The sequence below is a fragment of the Barbus barbus genome (genome assembly GCF_936440315.1).
Source record: "Barbus barbus genome assembly, chromosome: 31".
Lineage (NCBI taxonomy): Eukaryota > Metazoa > Chordata > Actinopteri > Cypriniformes > Cyprinidae > Barbus > Barbus barbus.
In genome coordinates this window covers 27,129,162-27,143,475 of record NC_136759.1, presented here as the reverse complement: position 1 = coordinate 27,143,475, position 14,314 = coordinate 27,129,162, and the positions used below count along the sequence as shown (strand labels likewise).

The following is a 14,314-nucleotide window of genomic DNA, read 5'->3' as shown; positions in this document are numbered from 1 at the left end:
ACATATCCTCACATTTGAGGCCCAACTGAAGCAAAATGCAATTTTACTCATACACTCTAAAAAATGCTGGCTTAAAAACAACCCAACTTGGGTTATTTGGCCACCCAGCGCTGGGTAAATACTGGAGAGAACACATGCTGGGTTATTTTATTTAAGTCAACTATAGTTTAAAAATTATTATATTGCTGGCTTAAAGTGGATTGGAAATTAAAAATCACACACAATTACTAGAGGCAACAGTAATAATCAAAAGATGAACATTTATTAATAAGCAAAAACACATGGACAAAATACGAGACAATTTTAATTTATTTGGGTGAATACAGCATAGTTTACAATGTGACCCTGGAGCACAAAACCAGTCATAAGGGTCTTTTTTTTTTTTTCAAAAAATTTTTTGTCAAAGATTTTTGTTATTTTATTTTATTCAGATGTACACATCTTAAAGCTGGATAAATACGCTTTCCATTGATGTATGGTTTGTTAGGATAGGACAATATTTGGCTGAGATACAACTATTTCAAAATCTGGATTATTGAGAAAGTCCTTAGCAATGCATATTACTAATCAAAAATGAAGTTTTTATATATTTACGGTAGGAAATTTGCAATAATATCTTCACGGAACATGATCTTTAATTAATATCCTAATGATTTTTGGCATAAAAGAAAAATGTATAATTTTGAGCCATACAATGTATTGTTGGCTATTACTACAAATATACCCCAGCGACTTAAGACTGCTTTTGTGCTCCAGGCTCACATATTACATACATTTAAAATGATTTAACCAGCATTTTAGAAATAAAAAATGTAAGATTTAAAGCATTAAGCATTTTAATTTACGTGTATTGAACCATTCTCTGTAATAAATTTTCTCTGAAATATTGCTAATTCTCGTGCCGGTGAAGGGCTGATATTCACCGGGGGATGAATGAAAATGCCGTGACTGACTCCAAAACCTGCCCATAAACAAACAGTACTGAGATTAGAGAACATATTTTAACATCAGATTAAGTTAAACTCAGTACTATAACGAATAAAATCCATTTATGTTATGCAAGGAAAAGGGCGTTTCCATCATCAGCAACTTAATTACAGAAAAACTACCCAGCACCTGGGTAAACAATATTAAAAATAAATAACCCAATAAAATGACCCAACAAACTGAACCCAGCATTTGGGTAAAAAAAAAAAAAACCCAGCATTTTTCAGAGTGTAAATGTTGTTCAGTTTTATGTAGCGCTGTTGTGTGGCCACACACTCATCCACATGCACCATGTTCCTCAGACTGTGTGACGTCCTCGTATGTGTCTCTGAGGCCCTTCGAGGACTGCGGTCTTCACGCTCCCACGGTGGAGGTGGACGAGTTCCTGCAGGACTCCTCCAAGTTTGCCCAGCCTTACAGAGTCTACAAGAATCACATCTACATCTACCCCAAACACCTCAAATATGACAGCCAGAAGAGCTTCGCAAAGGTGAGGAAGCCACATTCATTTTTTTTATTTAAATGTAGCTAAAATAAATTGATTGCAACCACTTACCTTAAAAAAATAATAATAATTGTATAATTATTTCAGTGTATTTTATTGCAACTCAGAGAAAATTTTTAGCTTATAAATAGTCATGCTAAAACCCGTTTTTACTGGTGCAGCACTGGCTTAAATATTTTACACCACAATTGAGTTTTACCTTCTGACCGACGGCTGTGAAGTGTCTGATCATGCTGAAGTTGTTTGAGGGCTAATGAAGGATTCAGATGTGCTCAGTTTAGATTGTTCTGGTCTTCGTTCGTTAACATGCAGTGTGCAGTCATGCCGTGTCTGTTCTTGTTTTATTTGATAGGCTCGAAACATCGCCGTTTACGTGGAGTTCAAAAGCTCTGATGAGGAACATGCCAAGCCACTTAAGGTAACATAACACAAGTTTCCATCAACATCTGCTTTAGAATTTGACTCATGAATATAAATACTGTAAATCCATTTCCACAGTGCATCTATGGAAAGCCAGGAGGTCCAGTTTTTACCACGACTGCCTGCTCCACAGTTCTGTATCACTCACAGAACCCAGACTTTTATGACGAGGTTTGCAAAATGTTCTTTTCAAGTGCTTTAGCAGATTACGTTCAGATGAAAGTTATGGGTCTTTTACTGTTTGCTGTGATATGCTTGATCAGGTGAAGATCGAGCTGCCCACACATCTCCATGAGAAACACCATCTACTCTTCTCCTTCTATCATGTGACCTGTGACATCAATGCCAAGACCACCTCTAAGAAGAAAGAGGCTCTCGAGACTCCAGGTATCTGCACATTATCCTGTGCTGTGTGTGTGTGTGTGTGTGTTGTATAGTACTCTGAAAATGTGTGTGTGTGTGTGCGCGTGCGCGTTTTTGTGACAAATGAGGACATACATTTGTATAATGACACAGGTATGACAGGTATTACAAGGTGAAGGTGACTTTTCAGGACATTGACCCATGTCCCCACTTTTCAAAACGCTTATAAATCATACAGAGTGAGTTTTTTGGGGGAAAGTAGAAATGCAGAAAGTCTCCTGTGAGGGCTAAGTTTAGGTGTAGGGCAATAGCACACACAGTTTGTTCAGTATAAAAGCCATTACGCCTATGGAGAGTCCCCATAAACCACAAAAACCAACGTGTGTGTGTGTGTTGATGTGCTGTTTAGTGCTCTGACAGTGTGTTTGTGTATGTTACAGTGGGCTATGCATGGCTGCCTCTTCTGAAGGATGGACGTGTTTCCTCTCAGGATTTCAGTATTCCAGTCTCGTGCTCTTTGCCTGGTGGATATCTACACATCAAAGAGCCTTCATCCACCAAAGTGAGTGCAAGAATTCAGAAAAACATAGAAACAGACAGTTTAGAAAGAGAAAATAGATTAATACAGATATAAGTATGATGATGATTGTATGGTGATGATGTAAAGTAAGGATGAAGACAGAGAAGTGATTTGAAGGCAGATAAACCAATAACATAAACTAGAACTCAGAATTTCACAGACAGTGATTATGACAAGTTCCCACGGTTATTAGCATCTTAAACCTCTGGCAAAAAAGTGCATGTATAACTCTGTACTTTGTGTTAAATTACACACAAAGATTGGACATCTCTCTCTCTTCTGACCAATGTAATCAAACTTTCAATATTTTTTGGAAAGTTGTGAATTTTTATTATTTTTATTATGAGAATGCAAAAAATATATATATTTGTTGTAGCCCCATATGCAAATGAAATATATGTACATATATTACACTTCCATATATGAAATATATTGTCATATGAAACTTATAAGAAATTGGAATAATTTCATATACTAACATATATATCTAGCCCATTCAAATAAGTATGTCTATGTATGTGTAATATATTGGACATATATGTCGTGCACATGCATATCCATCCTAAAACCTGTCAATGCATGTTGATATTATATAAGTAAATATAAAATATAGTATTAAAAAAACAAAACAATGCAGAAACATATATAAACAAATGTTTTGTATTGTTTTAACAAAGTTTGCATATATAAATATAACTAATATATATTGCCTTATAGGTCATACATATGGCAGATTAACGTTTTATATATGGCAATATATGTCATATATTTCCATATGGGTTTTATGACAACTATGAGTTTATGACAACTATGATGACCTCTGCTTCTGCGAATCCCAGAAATATGAAAAAAAGGGTCTATATACACAAAAATGGTAATGCAAGGAAGAGCTAAGCAATGAACTGCATAGAAACAGATGATGAGAATCAGCATCTGTAGAAACAAATGTAGTGAACCAGGAAACAAAGACTATGAAAACGTCCCAAAGACAAATAATGATGATTCACATGTGATACATTATAGTAGTTTTTTCCATGTTTGTGTGCAGAATGGCTCGGATGTGAAGTGGGTCGATGGGGGGAAGCCCATCTTCAAAGTGTCTACTTCGGTGCTTTCTACAGTTTATACTCAGGTTAAAAAGAACCACAGTCTCAGATGAACATTTACAGTTATCTTGCTCATGTTTTGTGATTTCATAATTCCCGTGGGTTTTTTTTTTGCAGGACCCCCATCTAAACCGCTTCTTCCAGCAGTGCCAAAAACGAGAGGCAGACCTCTCTCAACCTCCTACCTCAAACTTCCTCAACTGCCTTAAAGTAAGTGTATTCATGGCCTTAACAAAGGACTGAAAATCTGTGAGGTCTGAACCATAAGTGCACCTATACATAGAGACAGACATGTAGCTGATTGCAAAAGATGTTTTACTTAAGATCAAGATTCACAAATTACAGACAGGGATCAAACTATTTACATGCTATTTGCTTAAATGTAGGCTTTCTTCTTTATAAGTACATAGATATAGTGCGTTTTGCTATTTTACACTGTTTGTGTGTTTCTCTCTCTCTCTGTTTTGTCTGTTATCTACGAGGGATGGACATTGTTAAATTAGACCTGCATCAGAATATAGTTTATTATAGGCTAAGTGTAACAATACAACAATACTTGATAATAGTTGTCATATTAATAAGCATTGCTGCATGAATGAGCATCAAAATACATACTGCATGCTGTATAACTGTATTTTGCTGTGGCTGCATCATTTTTTATTCAGAACTGATTAATGAATGCCAAATGATTTTCAGTATCAAACTGCAAACTAAGTTATAAATGTTTCTAATCCAATTTAGAAGACATTTCATTTTCTGAAGTGAAATCAGAATACAAATTTCTAAAGTTTCAAATCATGTGTAACTCATGTTCATCTTATATATGTTTAAAATCTCTTTTTTTGTCCTCTCAGGGCCTCTTGAGTATGGAGAGGATTCATGTCATAATTCGCTTCCTTCCTGTTATCTTCAACCAGCTCTTTAAAGTGCTCACTCAAAACGACACCGATGAAGTGTCCACCAGCACCACCAGGTACAAATCCCATCGCTCGCTCTTCTGAACGCACTCAATCAACATGTCAAATTTCACATAACATGTAAACCTCTTCCATCAGGGTCCTGGTGCACATCATAGCTAAGTGCCACGAGGAGAACCTGGGCCACTATTTGCACTCTTACATAAAGGTACATTATACGGCACAAGCGATGTATCGTTTCACTCATGCATCTCTCAGTTGCTGCCAATAGCTAGGTATGGTTGAAGCCAGATTTTAGCAGTTTCCATTTTAAAGCTTAATGTGTTGAATATAAAATCTAATTTATTTTAAATGCAGATTAAAATGTCTTTATTTTTAAAAAGAGCTGTACAATGCCATTGTTTGGCTACTTTATTAAGAGTATGAAAGATAGTGGATACATATTTATTTATTGCATGGCCGTCTGAAATACTTGATTCTGATTGGTCAGTGGCAGCATTCAGCAGTCAAATGATGACATAAATATTTAATAGTCAATGTGTCTGTAAAATGCTGTAAAATACATGATGAAGTCCATCTTGTGCAGCAGTTCCTACTGTTTGAAGGCCATCGTAGTTTCCAAACAGTGATTATACTGTGATCATGATAATAAGATAATATCACACTGTATATTATCCCCTGTTCTAGATTCACAAAAGTTATTTTATAACCTAACATATGTTTGAAGAAATGAATGATAATAATAAAGATCTGGTGCAGAGACGTTTGTGATTCTCTCTTGTTTATCCAGTTTGTCTTTAAGACTGAAGCTTGTGGCTTCAGAACCGTTCACGAAGAGTTGGCCAAGGGCATGACCTCTGACCTGAAGAGCAACGACCAGTCGGTCATACGCAATATCCTGAAGGTGAGCTAACATAACCATCTCTCTCTTACAGAAGTGATGGACTGTTTTTAAGCCTGTCGACTGATATCTGTTCGATTTTCTGCAGTTCTCCTGGTTCTTTCTAGAGATCATAGTGAAGTCGATGGCGCAGCATCTGCTGGACTCAAATAAGCTTACGGTAAATATTGAGCCAGCAGACATGAATTCATGCTTAAATCATTTATTCCTATTCCTTTTTTAAATCATTTTAACAGTAATCAGTCAGCCTAAAATATTGACTTATAATTAGGGTCACACTATTGTTTGAGGACCAATTCTCAGTTGCTCATAGCATGCATATTACTAGCATATTGGCTGTTTATTAGTGCTTATAAAACACATATTAATGTCTTATTCTGCATGACCATATTTTGGATCCCTTAATCCACTCCATACCTAAACTTAACAACTACCTTACTAACTATGAATAATTGAGACAAAAGTCATAGTTAATTGTTAGTTAATAGTGGAAATTGGTGCCAAAACTGAAGTGTGACCATACTCAGAACTCTTAGTTTGAGTTTACTTAAACTTTTTAACTTCAATGTAAAATTAAACCAAATACACAATTAGTAGAACAGTCCTGCTTTCCAGTGATTTAGCATTTACAAATAAAACTGGGTTTACTATAAATGTTTTGGAAGCTCAGTAGAGTCCTAAACTTAGAAACTCTGTACTGCTAATACTCAGACTTTACTTTCCAAAGGTTTTTTCTCTCATATCTGTAATATTTACATTTACATTTATTCATTTAGCAGATGCTTTTATCCAAAGCGACTTATAATTGGGGAATACATCAAGCGATTCTTCTTAAAGAGGCAAATAGACACAGGAAGTGCTCGTAATACCAAGTTTCAAGCATTGTTCAAATAAGTACAAACCAGACAGGGAAAGATTAATGAAAAGAGAAAAAAACATTTTTTATATATATTTTTTATTTTATTTATTTATTATTTTTTTTTAGGATGAAGTCAGATAGTGACGAAAGGCAGTAGCCCCTCAATGCAGAACAAAGATGCAGGGGGCAGGGCTGGATCCACATCTAACAGGTGGAGATTGGTAGGTTTAGGGGTGGAGATGGGTGGATTTAGGGATCATGGGGTGGAGACGGGTAGGTTTAGGTATATGTAAGGTGGGAGGAGTTGGATCTGGATCCAACCTTGCCCCCTGGATCTTGTGTTCTGCAGTGAGTTTTCAGCTGTCGCTTGAAAATTGTCAGGGAATCAGCATTCCGGATAGGGGTGGGAAGATCATTCTACCAGCCAGCGAGCGAAAATGTTCTGGAAAGTGATTTTGTGCCTCTCTGTGATGGCACCACGAGGCGTTGTTCACTAGCAGATCTCAGACTTCTGGAGGGGATGTAGATTCATAATAGTGAGTGGATGTAGGTGGGTGCTGAGCTTGTGGCTGTTCTATATGCAAGCGTCAGTGTCTTATAATTAATGCAAACCGTAACCGGGAGCCAGTGCAGGGAGATAAAGAGAGGTGTGACATGGGCCCTTTTGGGCTCGTTGAAGACCAGTCGTGCCGCTGCATTCTGAATCTTTTGTAGAGGTTTGATTGTGCATGATGGAAGTCCAGCTAGAAGAGCATTGCTGTAGTCCAGTCTAGAAATGACAAGAGCCTGAACAAGAAGTTGTGCAGCATGCTCCGTTAGGAAAGGCCTGATCTTTCTGATGTTGTGCAATGCAAACCTGCAAGATCGAGCAGTTTTTGCAATGTGGTCTTTGAAAGTCAGCTGGTCATCAAAGATTACACCCAGATTTCTGACCGAAGTTGATGGGGTAGTTTTAGAAGAACCTAGCTGGATGGTGAAGTCATGCTGTAGAGCAGGGGTCATTAAACTTGATCCTGGAGCGCCGGTGTCCTGCAGAGTTTAGCTCCAACTTGCCTCAACACACCTGCTTGGAAGTTTCAAGTATACCTAGTAAGACCTTGATTAGCTCATTAAAGCATTGATTCATTGTTTAATTGGGTCATTAAACTTGATCCTGGAGGGCCGGTGTTGATTAGCTGCTTCAGGTGTGTTTGATTAGGGTTGGAGCTAAACTCTGCAGGGACACCGGCCCTCCAGGACCGAACTTGGTGACCCCTGCTGTAGAGTCAGAGTGGCAGGGAAGACAAGAAGCTCACTCTTTGCCAGGTTGAGCTGTAGGTGATGTTCTTTCATCCATGCCGAGATGTCCGCCAGGCAGCCTGAGATCCATGCAGCTACCATTGGATCATCTGGTTAAAATGAGAGCTAGAGCTGTGTGTCATCCGCATAGCAATGGTAGGAGAAACCATGTGCCTGTATGATGGGACCCAGTGATGTAGTGTATATGGAGAAGAGGAGGGGTCCAAGAACTGATCCCTGAGGAACCCCAGTGACCAGCTGATGTACTGTGGATACCTCCCCTCCCCAGGCCACCCTCAAAGACCAATGAGATAGGATTCAAACCAGTGAAGTGCAATCCCAGTTATGCCCAGTGATGAGAGGGTGGACAGGAGAAACTGATTATTCACAGTGTCAAAAGCAGCAGATAGATTCAGCAAAATAAGAACTGATGATTTGGAATCAGCTTTTACAATCTTCAAGGCTTCAGTGACTGACAGTAGCGCAGTCTTGGTTGAACATATTTGACTTATGTCCATAATTTTCTGCAGCTGTGATCATCTTGTACCATATTCCCTATATAACCAACAAATATGAATAAAACCGAATAAATAAAAGCAACATAGGCTCACTGGAAATACATGCCTCTAAATACATTTATGCAAAACTGAAAAAACTTACCAATAGTAAAACTCCAACAACTTTTATTCCTTTTCACTCAAAACAGTTCAAATCTGCATATAAGGAAGTTCAAATTGCACGGTTGCATCAACAAATAAGTTTTTATACCAGTTTTGCATTTGTTAACACTATCGGGTTTAGTGTTGGGTTTGGTGTAGGGGATATTTCCAACACGATAGGGCATTAACTTTTAGAGACACTCCCCGGATATTTGAATTATGAACCACCACAATACATACCTGAAGCAACGTAATAAAAACACAGCAAAACGTGCCTACATCAACGTAACAAATATGTGCCAGGGTCATGTATTGAACTCGCGTTTTAGCTCCACTGGACGTTTCACTTTGAAACTGCCGCGAAACGTGCAGTAAGCTACATAATAACAGTGTTGCAGAAATGTATTAAGAGGCACGTGTTTCCAATGAGCCTGGGTTGAATAAAAGATGTTTTTCTACAGCCTCATCAATATCAAGTGACTAAAGCTTCTTCAGTGCATGCTTCTGTGTCTTTCACGCTGTTAAACTCGTGTTTAATAAGAAATGTGTGACAAATGTGTTTGCTCAGCTTCCTCGACCGCAGCGATTTCCTGGCACTTTCCAAAGTCGATTGGAGACCCTGATCATGTCGATGTCCGATCACATCTTCTGGAAGAATAAAGAGCTGGCAGAGGAGACACGCAGCGCTAATATGGCCATAGCGGCCTTTGTGAAGGTCAGGAACAGCACAGTACAACTGAGATCTTTAAGACTTTTAAATGTTGTAAATTTGTGCATGAATAAATAATTAAATTAGAACTACATAAATAGATTCATTTATTTTGTGTGATAATCAGTGTTGGGGAAAGTTACTTTTAAAAGTAATGCATTAAAATATTGCGCAACACAACGCCTCTATACTTCCGATTTCTCCCAACATGTGGACAGGAGACCACATGGAAAAAAACAAAACTGGATATTTTTTTGTAAATTAAAAACTAATGCATTACTTTACTAGTTAATTGAAAAAAGTAATCTGATTACATACCTCACGTTACTTGTAAAGCTTTACCCCAAACACTGATGATACTGTACTGTAGATGCAGTCTACCTGTTGATAATAATTTTGCTGCTATAAATATTAATTTAAATATATCCATTTCCTGTCCTCAGCGGTGCTTCACATTCATGGACAGAGGTTTCACCTTCAAACTGATCAGCAACTACATAAACATGATCACAGCCAGTGACAATAAGGTACCTGAACTAAACTTTCTCCCTTTTCTGTATCTCATAAGCTGCGGTAACACTAGACGTGAGTGTGTGTGAACGTGACCGATTGACCTCACAGATTAATACAAGCAGCACTGAAAACAGAAGCCCTAGAATGTGACATCATACCCTGTTCATTATAAGATAATTTGCATGCTCAAAGTCTAGTGTTAACAAGGCTTTAGCATTAAAACAAGCACACTGCACATTAAAAGATCCTGGTTATGATGAACTTTTGAACTGATGTGTATTTATGTATTATTTATGTGTGTTTTTGTCTGGCTGTTGAATTCATTGACCGTCTCTGTGTTGCAAAGATTATCACTAAAGAACCGATTGCTTGCGTGTGTGTGTGCGTGCGCGTGTGTGTGCGTGCGCGTGTGTGTGTGTGCAACGTGTTTTGGGTGCAAATGCTGTTTTTCCAGATGCTGTGTGAGCTGAAGTTTGAGTTCATAAGGGAAGTGTGTAACTATGAGCACTATGTCCCTCTGAGTCTTCCCATCCCGTCTGCACGAATCACAGGTCAGAGAGCACCACGAGCTCCACCTCTTTGTGTCTCATGTGCAAAACTTCACGCTTGCATTGCAGTCCTAATTAGCTTACTGTAGACCATACCCCCTGATATTCTCTCTGTCTCATTTCTCTCTGTCAGACAAGGCATCACCGGAAACCCAAAGTGCTCAGGGTAACTATTAAGTGTTTTTTACTGAACTTATTGTACTTATTTGTAAAAGTTCTTCAAAACTGTGGCACAGTTTTCTGTGGCAATTTAATGAGGGTTCCTACGGAGTTTGGAAAAGTATGGAAAAAAGAAAGCAGAGGATAGAAAAGTATGTGTGCTTCCAGACTTTTTTTGTAATAGAAAATTAAGAATTTATTGTAGAAGAAGTCAATGTCAAAATACAACTGAATGAATTCAAGGTGCACTTTTTCATTATGCAAAATTTAGGTTATAAGCATTTGGGGTTTTTTCTCACAATATTCTTAGCACCGTATTACATAGCCTTAAGGACTTTTGCAAAAATAAAAAATATACAGGCTTTTATGTGAGCACGAGAAACTTATATAGGCATATAGGACAATGCACACCTATTGTGCCTCTGTATGTTATCATTTAAAGAAAAAGTCCTTGATAAAATAAATATTCCAAGTCTTTGTGTCAAACATTGTATGGCAAATATACAGAAATTGAATTTGTTTACAGAAAATCTCCCCCTCCATTAGAGCTCTCAAGTTTCAATAACTTACAGCATATTCAGTAACGTATAGCAAGACCCCAGTCATATCATTACTCACATTGTGCTGCCATGATGAGGTTACCTGACAACTCAAATACATACGCTATCTCAGTAAACATGTTCACTTACAAAATAAATGCATTGTCACACTGCGAATAGTGCATTTCAATATCAGCGAAATTGCTGTACCACAAGGCCAGTTCAGGTGGCTAGCAAGGTCATTTTTAAATTAGTTTGCACTTGGCATGTGTGCTACGACTAATTTCACTGCCGTTTAAATGGAAATTTTGTAACTGACTAGTCAACTAGTCCAAAAGTAAGAAACCCTCAGAATACAGACAAAACATTGTGTGTATATGGGATCCATTTGAAATACTTAAACTATGAATCAAAGTGTCAAATAATCCTAGATATCTTATTATCTGAATTGATCTCATTTTCAAACGTTTGAAATTTGCAAAACTGACGGCTGAATAAAAATGCAAATTCACTTCCTGAAAGTAAGTGGTGTTTTTGGACAGTGATTACCATAATTTCTCCTGTAAACAAAGCAGCACTGCACTTATAAACACAATTTCTTAGGCATCATATGGTGATATCATAAAAAAAAAACACTTTAGTACAGGGACCAATTCTCACTATTAACTAGTTGCTTATTAGCATACCTATTATTAACATACTGGCAGATAATTAGTGCATATAAAGCACATATTTTACATGACCATATTCTACATCCCTAATCCTGTAAATTAGGAGTTTATTGTGGCAAAAGTCATAGTTAATGGTTTGCTAATGGCGAGAATTGGAGCTTAAAATAATGTGTGCCCAAACAAAGTCAAAGTCAGTTCCCTTTCATTCATAATGTTTCCCACATTAAACTGGGAAATATGCTCCCACACCTCACTCATCTTCCACAAAAACACATGCATGCAAGGTCTGAGGTGAAATGAAATTATTTTGTTTTCTGCTCCATATATATCCACTAAAAACTAACATTTTGACTAGTACGGTATTTACAGTGTGGACTAGAAGATGCACTTCTGTTTAGTTGACTAGTCTCGCAGCAGTTTTACAGCAGGAGGAATTGGCCAACTTCTACCAGCGTCCATCACCATAGTAAATGAACTTATACTCCATGGATAACCTTTAGTGAATTAAAAACTAAGATATGCTTTACAATTTAATGAAGTACAAGCTGAAGTTCCCCAAAATACTCATTTCTTATTTACCAGCTTACTCTGGATTACACTAAGTATTCTAAAGTATCAAGAATGGCCAATGATCATTTATGTGGTTTCTCTCTCTGTCTCATTTCTCAGTGGACTTTCCAGAGTATATTTTGACGGAAGAGGTCTGCAGGAAGCATTTTCTCACAGGATTGTTGTTGAGAGAGCTGGGGCTGGCTTTGCAGGACGAGCAAAACCTGAGACACCTCGCCCTGGCCTGCCTGAAGAACCTCATGGCTAAACATTCACTGGACTCCCGTTATGCCATAAAGGTGAAATTTGACAGTGATAATAAAGTATATAGTTGTTGTGCACCATTTATGTTAGTCTGTGAGCTGATTTTAACTGTATTGTGTTTGTGTGTGTAGGAGAAACAGGCACGGATAGCCTCTCTGTACCTGCCACTTTACGGTCTGATCCTAGACAACATGCCTCGCTTTTTCCTCAGAGATCTGTTTCCAATCTGCCTGACGGCCAGTGACCAGGTACACATGCTCGGGCTTTACACCTCAAAGTAAAAAAAAACATCCGCATTATTTTAGACTGAAATTACATCAACTTCTCTCCCATTACGCAAAATAATGTTCCTATGGTGATTGTTAAATGTGTCACGAAATGAGAAATCAAAATTCCCTTGATCTTTTGACACATAAGAGGTCATTGTACTATAAAAACATAATGTAAGTTTCAGAACTCAAAACTCTCTTATTAGTCTAAAAACAGCTTTTATTGAAGCCAGTCTGCCAAAACGACAGCTTGTGGAATATGCTCCATGATATAGTACTGGGGATAAACAATCTGCCGTGCCTATTTAAACAGAGCGTTTCAATGAGGGGAGTCAAAACAGGACAGAAAATAGCCTCTTACTTCTAAATGGTTTTTATGTAAACATCTTGATAACATTATAAGTGGACCTCAGGGAACAGTACAAAACTAAAGTTAAAAACAAAAGCAGTTCATGAGTAATCAGATTTCCTTCCCAGGGTTCCAGAGATGATCTCAGTGTCGGAGTAGGTTTAGCAGGTCAGGTGACCCATGTTTTACGCCATGGGAACTCGATGGATGCGTCCTTCTCCAAGGAAGTGCTGAACTCCATCGCAGGTATAGTGATGCTGCTTAGACTCTGTGGATGTGTTTCAAACACTGCTAGTCTATTCCTCACACAGATCTGTCATGCTTTCAGAATATTTGGAATATAATATCACATTGACTGCTTTTATGGTGCTTTATGGTCTTTTTTTTTTTTTTTGGAGCTTGACAGACGTGTTCATCATAAACTGCCATTGTACAGAAGAAAACGTCCTTTCAAAAATACAAGTTCCTAAGAAAATATGTGACCCTGGACCACAAAACCAGTCATAAGGGTCAATTTTTTGAAATTGAGATTTATTTAAAAAAAAAGCTGAAAGCTGAATAAATAATATTTCCATTGATGTATGGTTTGTTAGGATCGGACAATATTTGGCTGAGAACTATTAGAAAATCTGGAATCTGAGGGTGCAAAAAAAATCTAAATATTGAGAAAATCGAGAAAATGAAGTGCTTAGCAATGCATATTACTAATCAAAAATTAAGTTTTGATATATTTACGGTAGGAAATTTAATAAATATCTTCATGGAACATGATCTTTACTTAATATCCTAATGATTTTTAGCATAAAAGAAAATTTGATAATTTTGACCCAAACAGTGTATTGTTGGCTATTGCTACAAATATACCTGTGTTACTCATGACTGCTTTTGTGCTCCAGGGTCACATATACTGATTTGCTTTTTTCGCAGCCGTTTCTTCTTTAGCCGTATCAACAGCTAACAATGCAGAGTCAAGAGGTTCCCTCATCAGCATCGAGTCGAACCCCAGCAACAGTGACCGCAATAGTGAGAAGATGGATGGATGTGAAAAGGTGAGCAAGTACATGAATTTGTGACTGAATGACAGACAGATAGATAGAGCCAGCATAACACATGAACAAAAACAGAAACTCAGAATGAAAGATAACAGACAAACAGTATGAATGAATGAT

General features: G+C 37.6%; 1 protein-coding gene across 3 annotated transcripts in view; it reads left to right on the top strand.

Annotated features, from left to right (window-relative positions):
- Positions 1 to 14,314, top strand: part of dock10 (dedicator of cytokinesis 10) — a 106,067-nt gene that overhangs the window by 67,066 nt on the left and 24,687 nt on the right. For all 3 annotated transcript variants that reach the window (XM_079386963.1, XM_079386962.1, XM_079386964.1), the window contains exons 17-35: positions 1,290 to 1,477; positions 1,845 to 1,910; positions 1,991 to 2,083; positions 2,176 to 2,299; positions 2,716 to 2,837; positions 3,904 to 3,987; positions 4,079 to 4,171; positions 4,816 to 4,934; positions 5,017 to 5,086; positions 5,669 to 5,782; positions 5,868 to 5,939; positions 9,144 to 9,290; positions 9,728 to 9,811; positions 10,252 to 10,348; positions 10,479 to 10,511; positions 12,384 to 12,562; positions 12,659 to 12,775; positions 13,274 to 13,391; positions 14,073 to 14,194. In XM_079386963.1, coding sequence (XP_079243089.1) covers positions 1,290 to 1,477; positions 1,845 to 1,910; positions 1,991 to 2,083; positions 2,176 to 2,299; positions 2,716 to 2,837; positions 3,904 to 3,987; positions 4,079 to 4,171; positions 4,816 to 4,934; positions 5,017 to 5,086; positions 5,669 to 5,782; positions 5,868 to 5,939; positions 9,144 to 9,290; positions 9,728 to 9,811; positions 10,252 to 10,348; positions 10,479 to 10,511; positions 12,384 to 12,562; positions 12,659 to 12,775; positions 13,274 to 13,391; positions 14,073 to 14,194 — 2,042 coding nt within the window. The remainder of the gene's footprint in view (positions 1 to 1,289; positions 1,478 to 1,844; positions 1,911 to 1,990; positions 2,084 to 2,175; positions 2,300 to 2,715; positions 2,838 to 3,903; positions 3,988 to 4,078; positions 4,172 to 4,815; positions 4,935 to 5,016; positions 5,087 to 5,668; positions 5,783 to 5,867; positions 5,940 to 9,143; positions 9,291 to 9,727; positions 9,812 to 10,251; positions 10,349 to 10,478; positions 10,512 to 12,383; positions 12,563 to 12,658; positions 12,776 to 13,273; positions 13,392 to 14,072; positions 14,195 to 14,314) is intronic.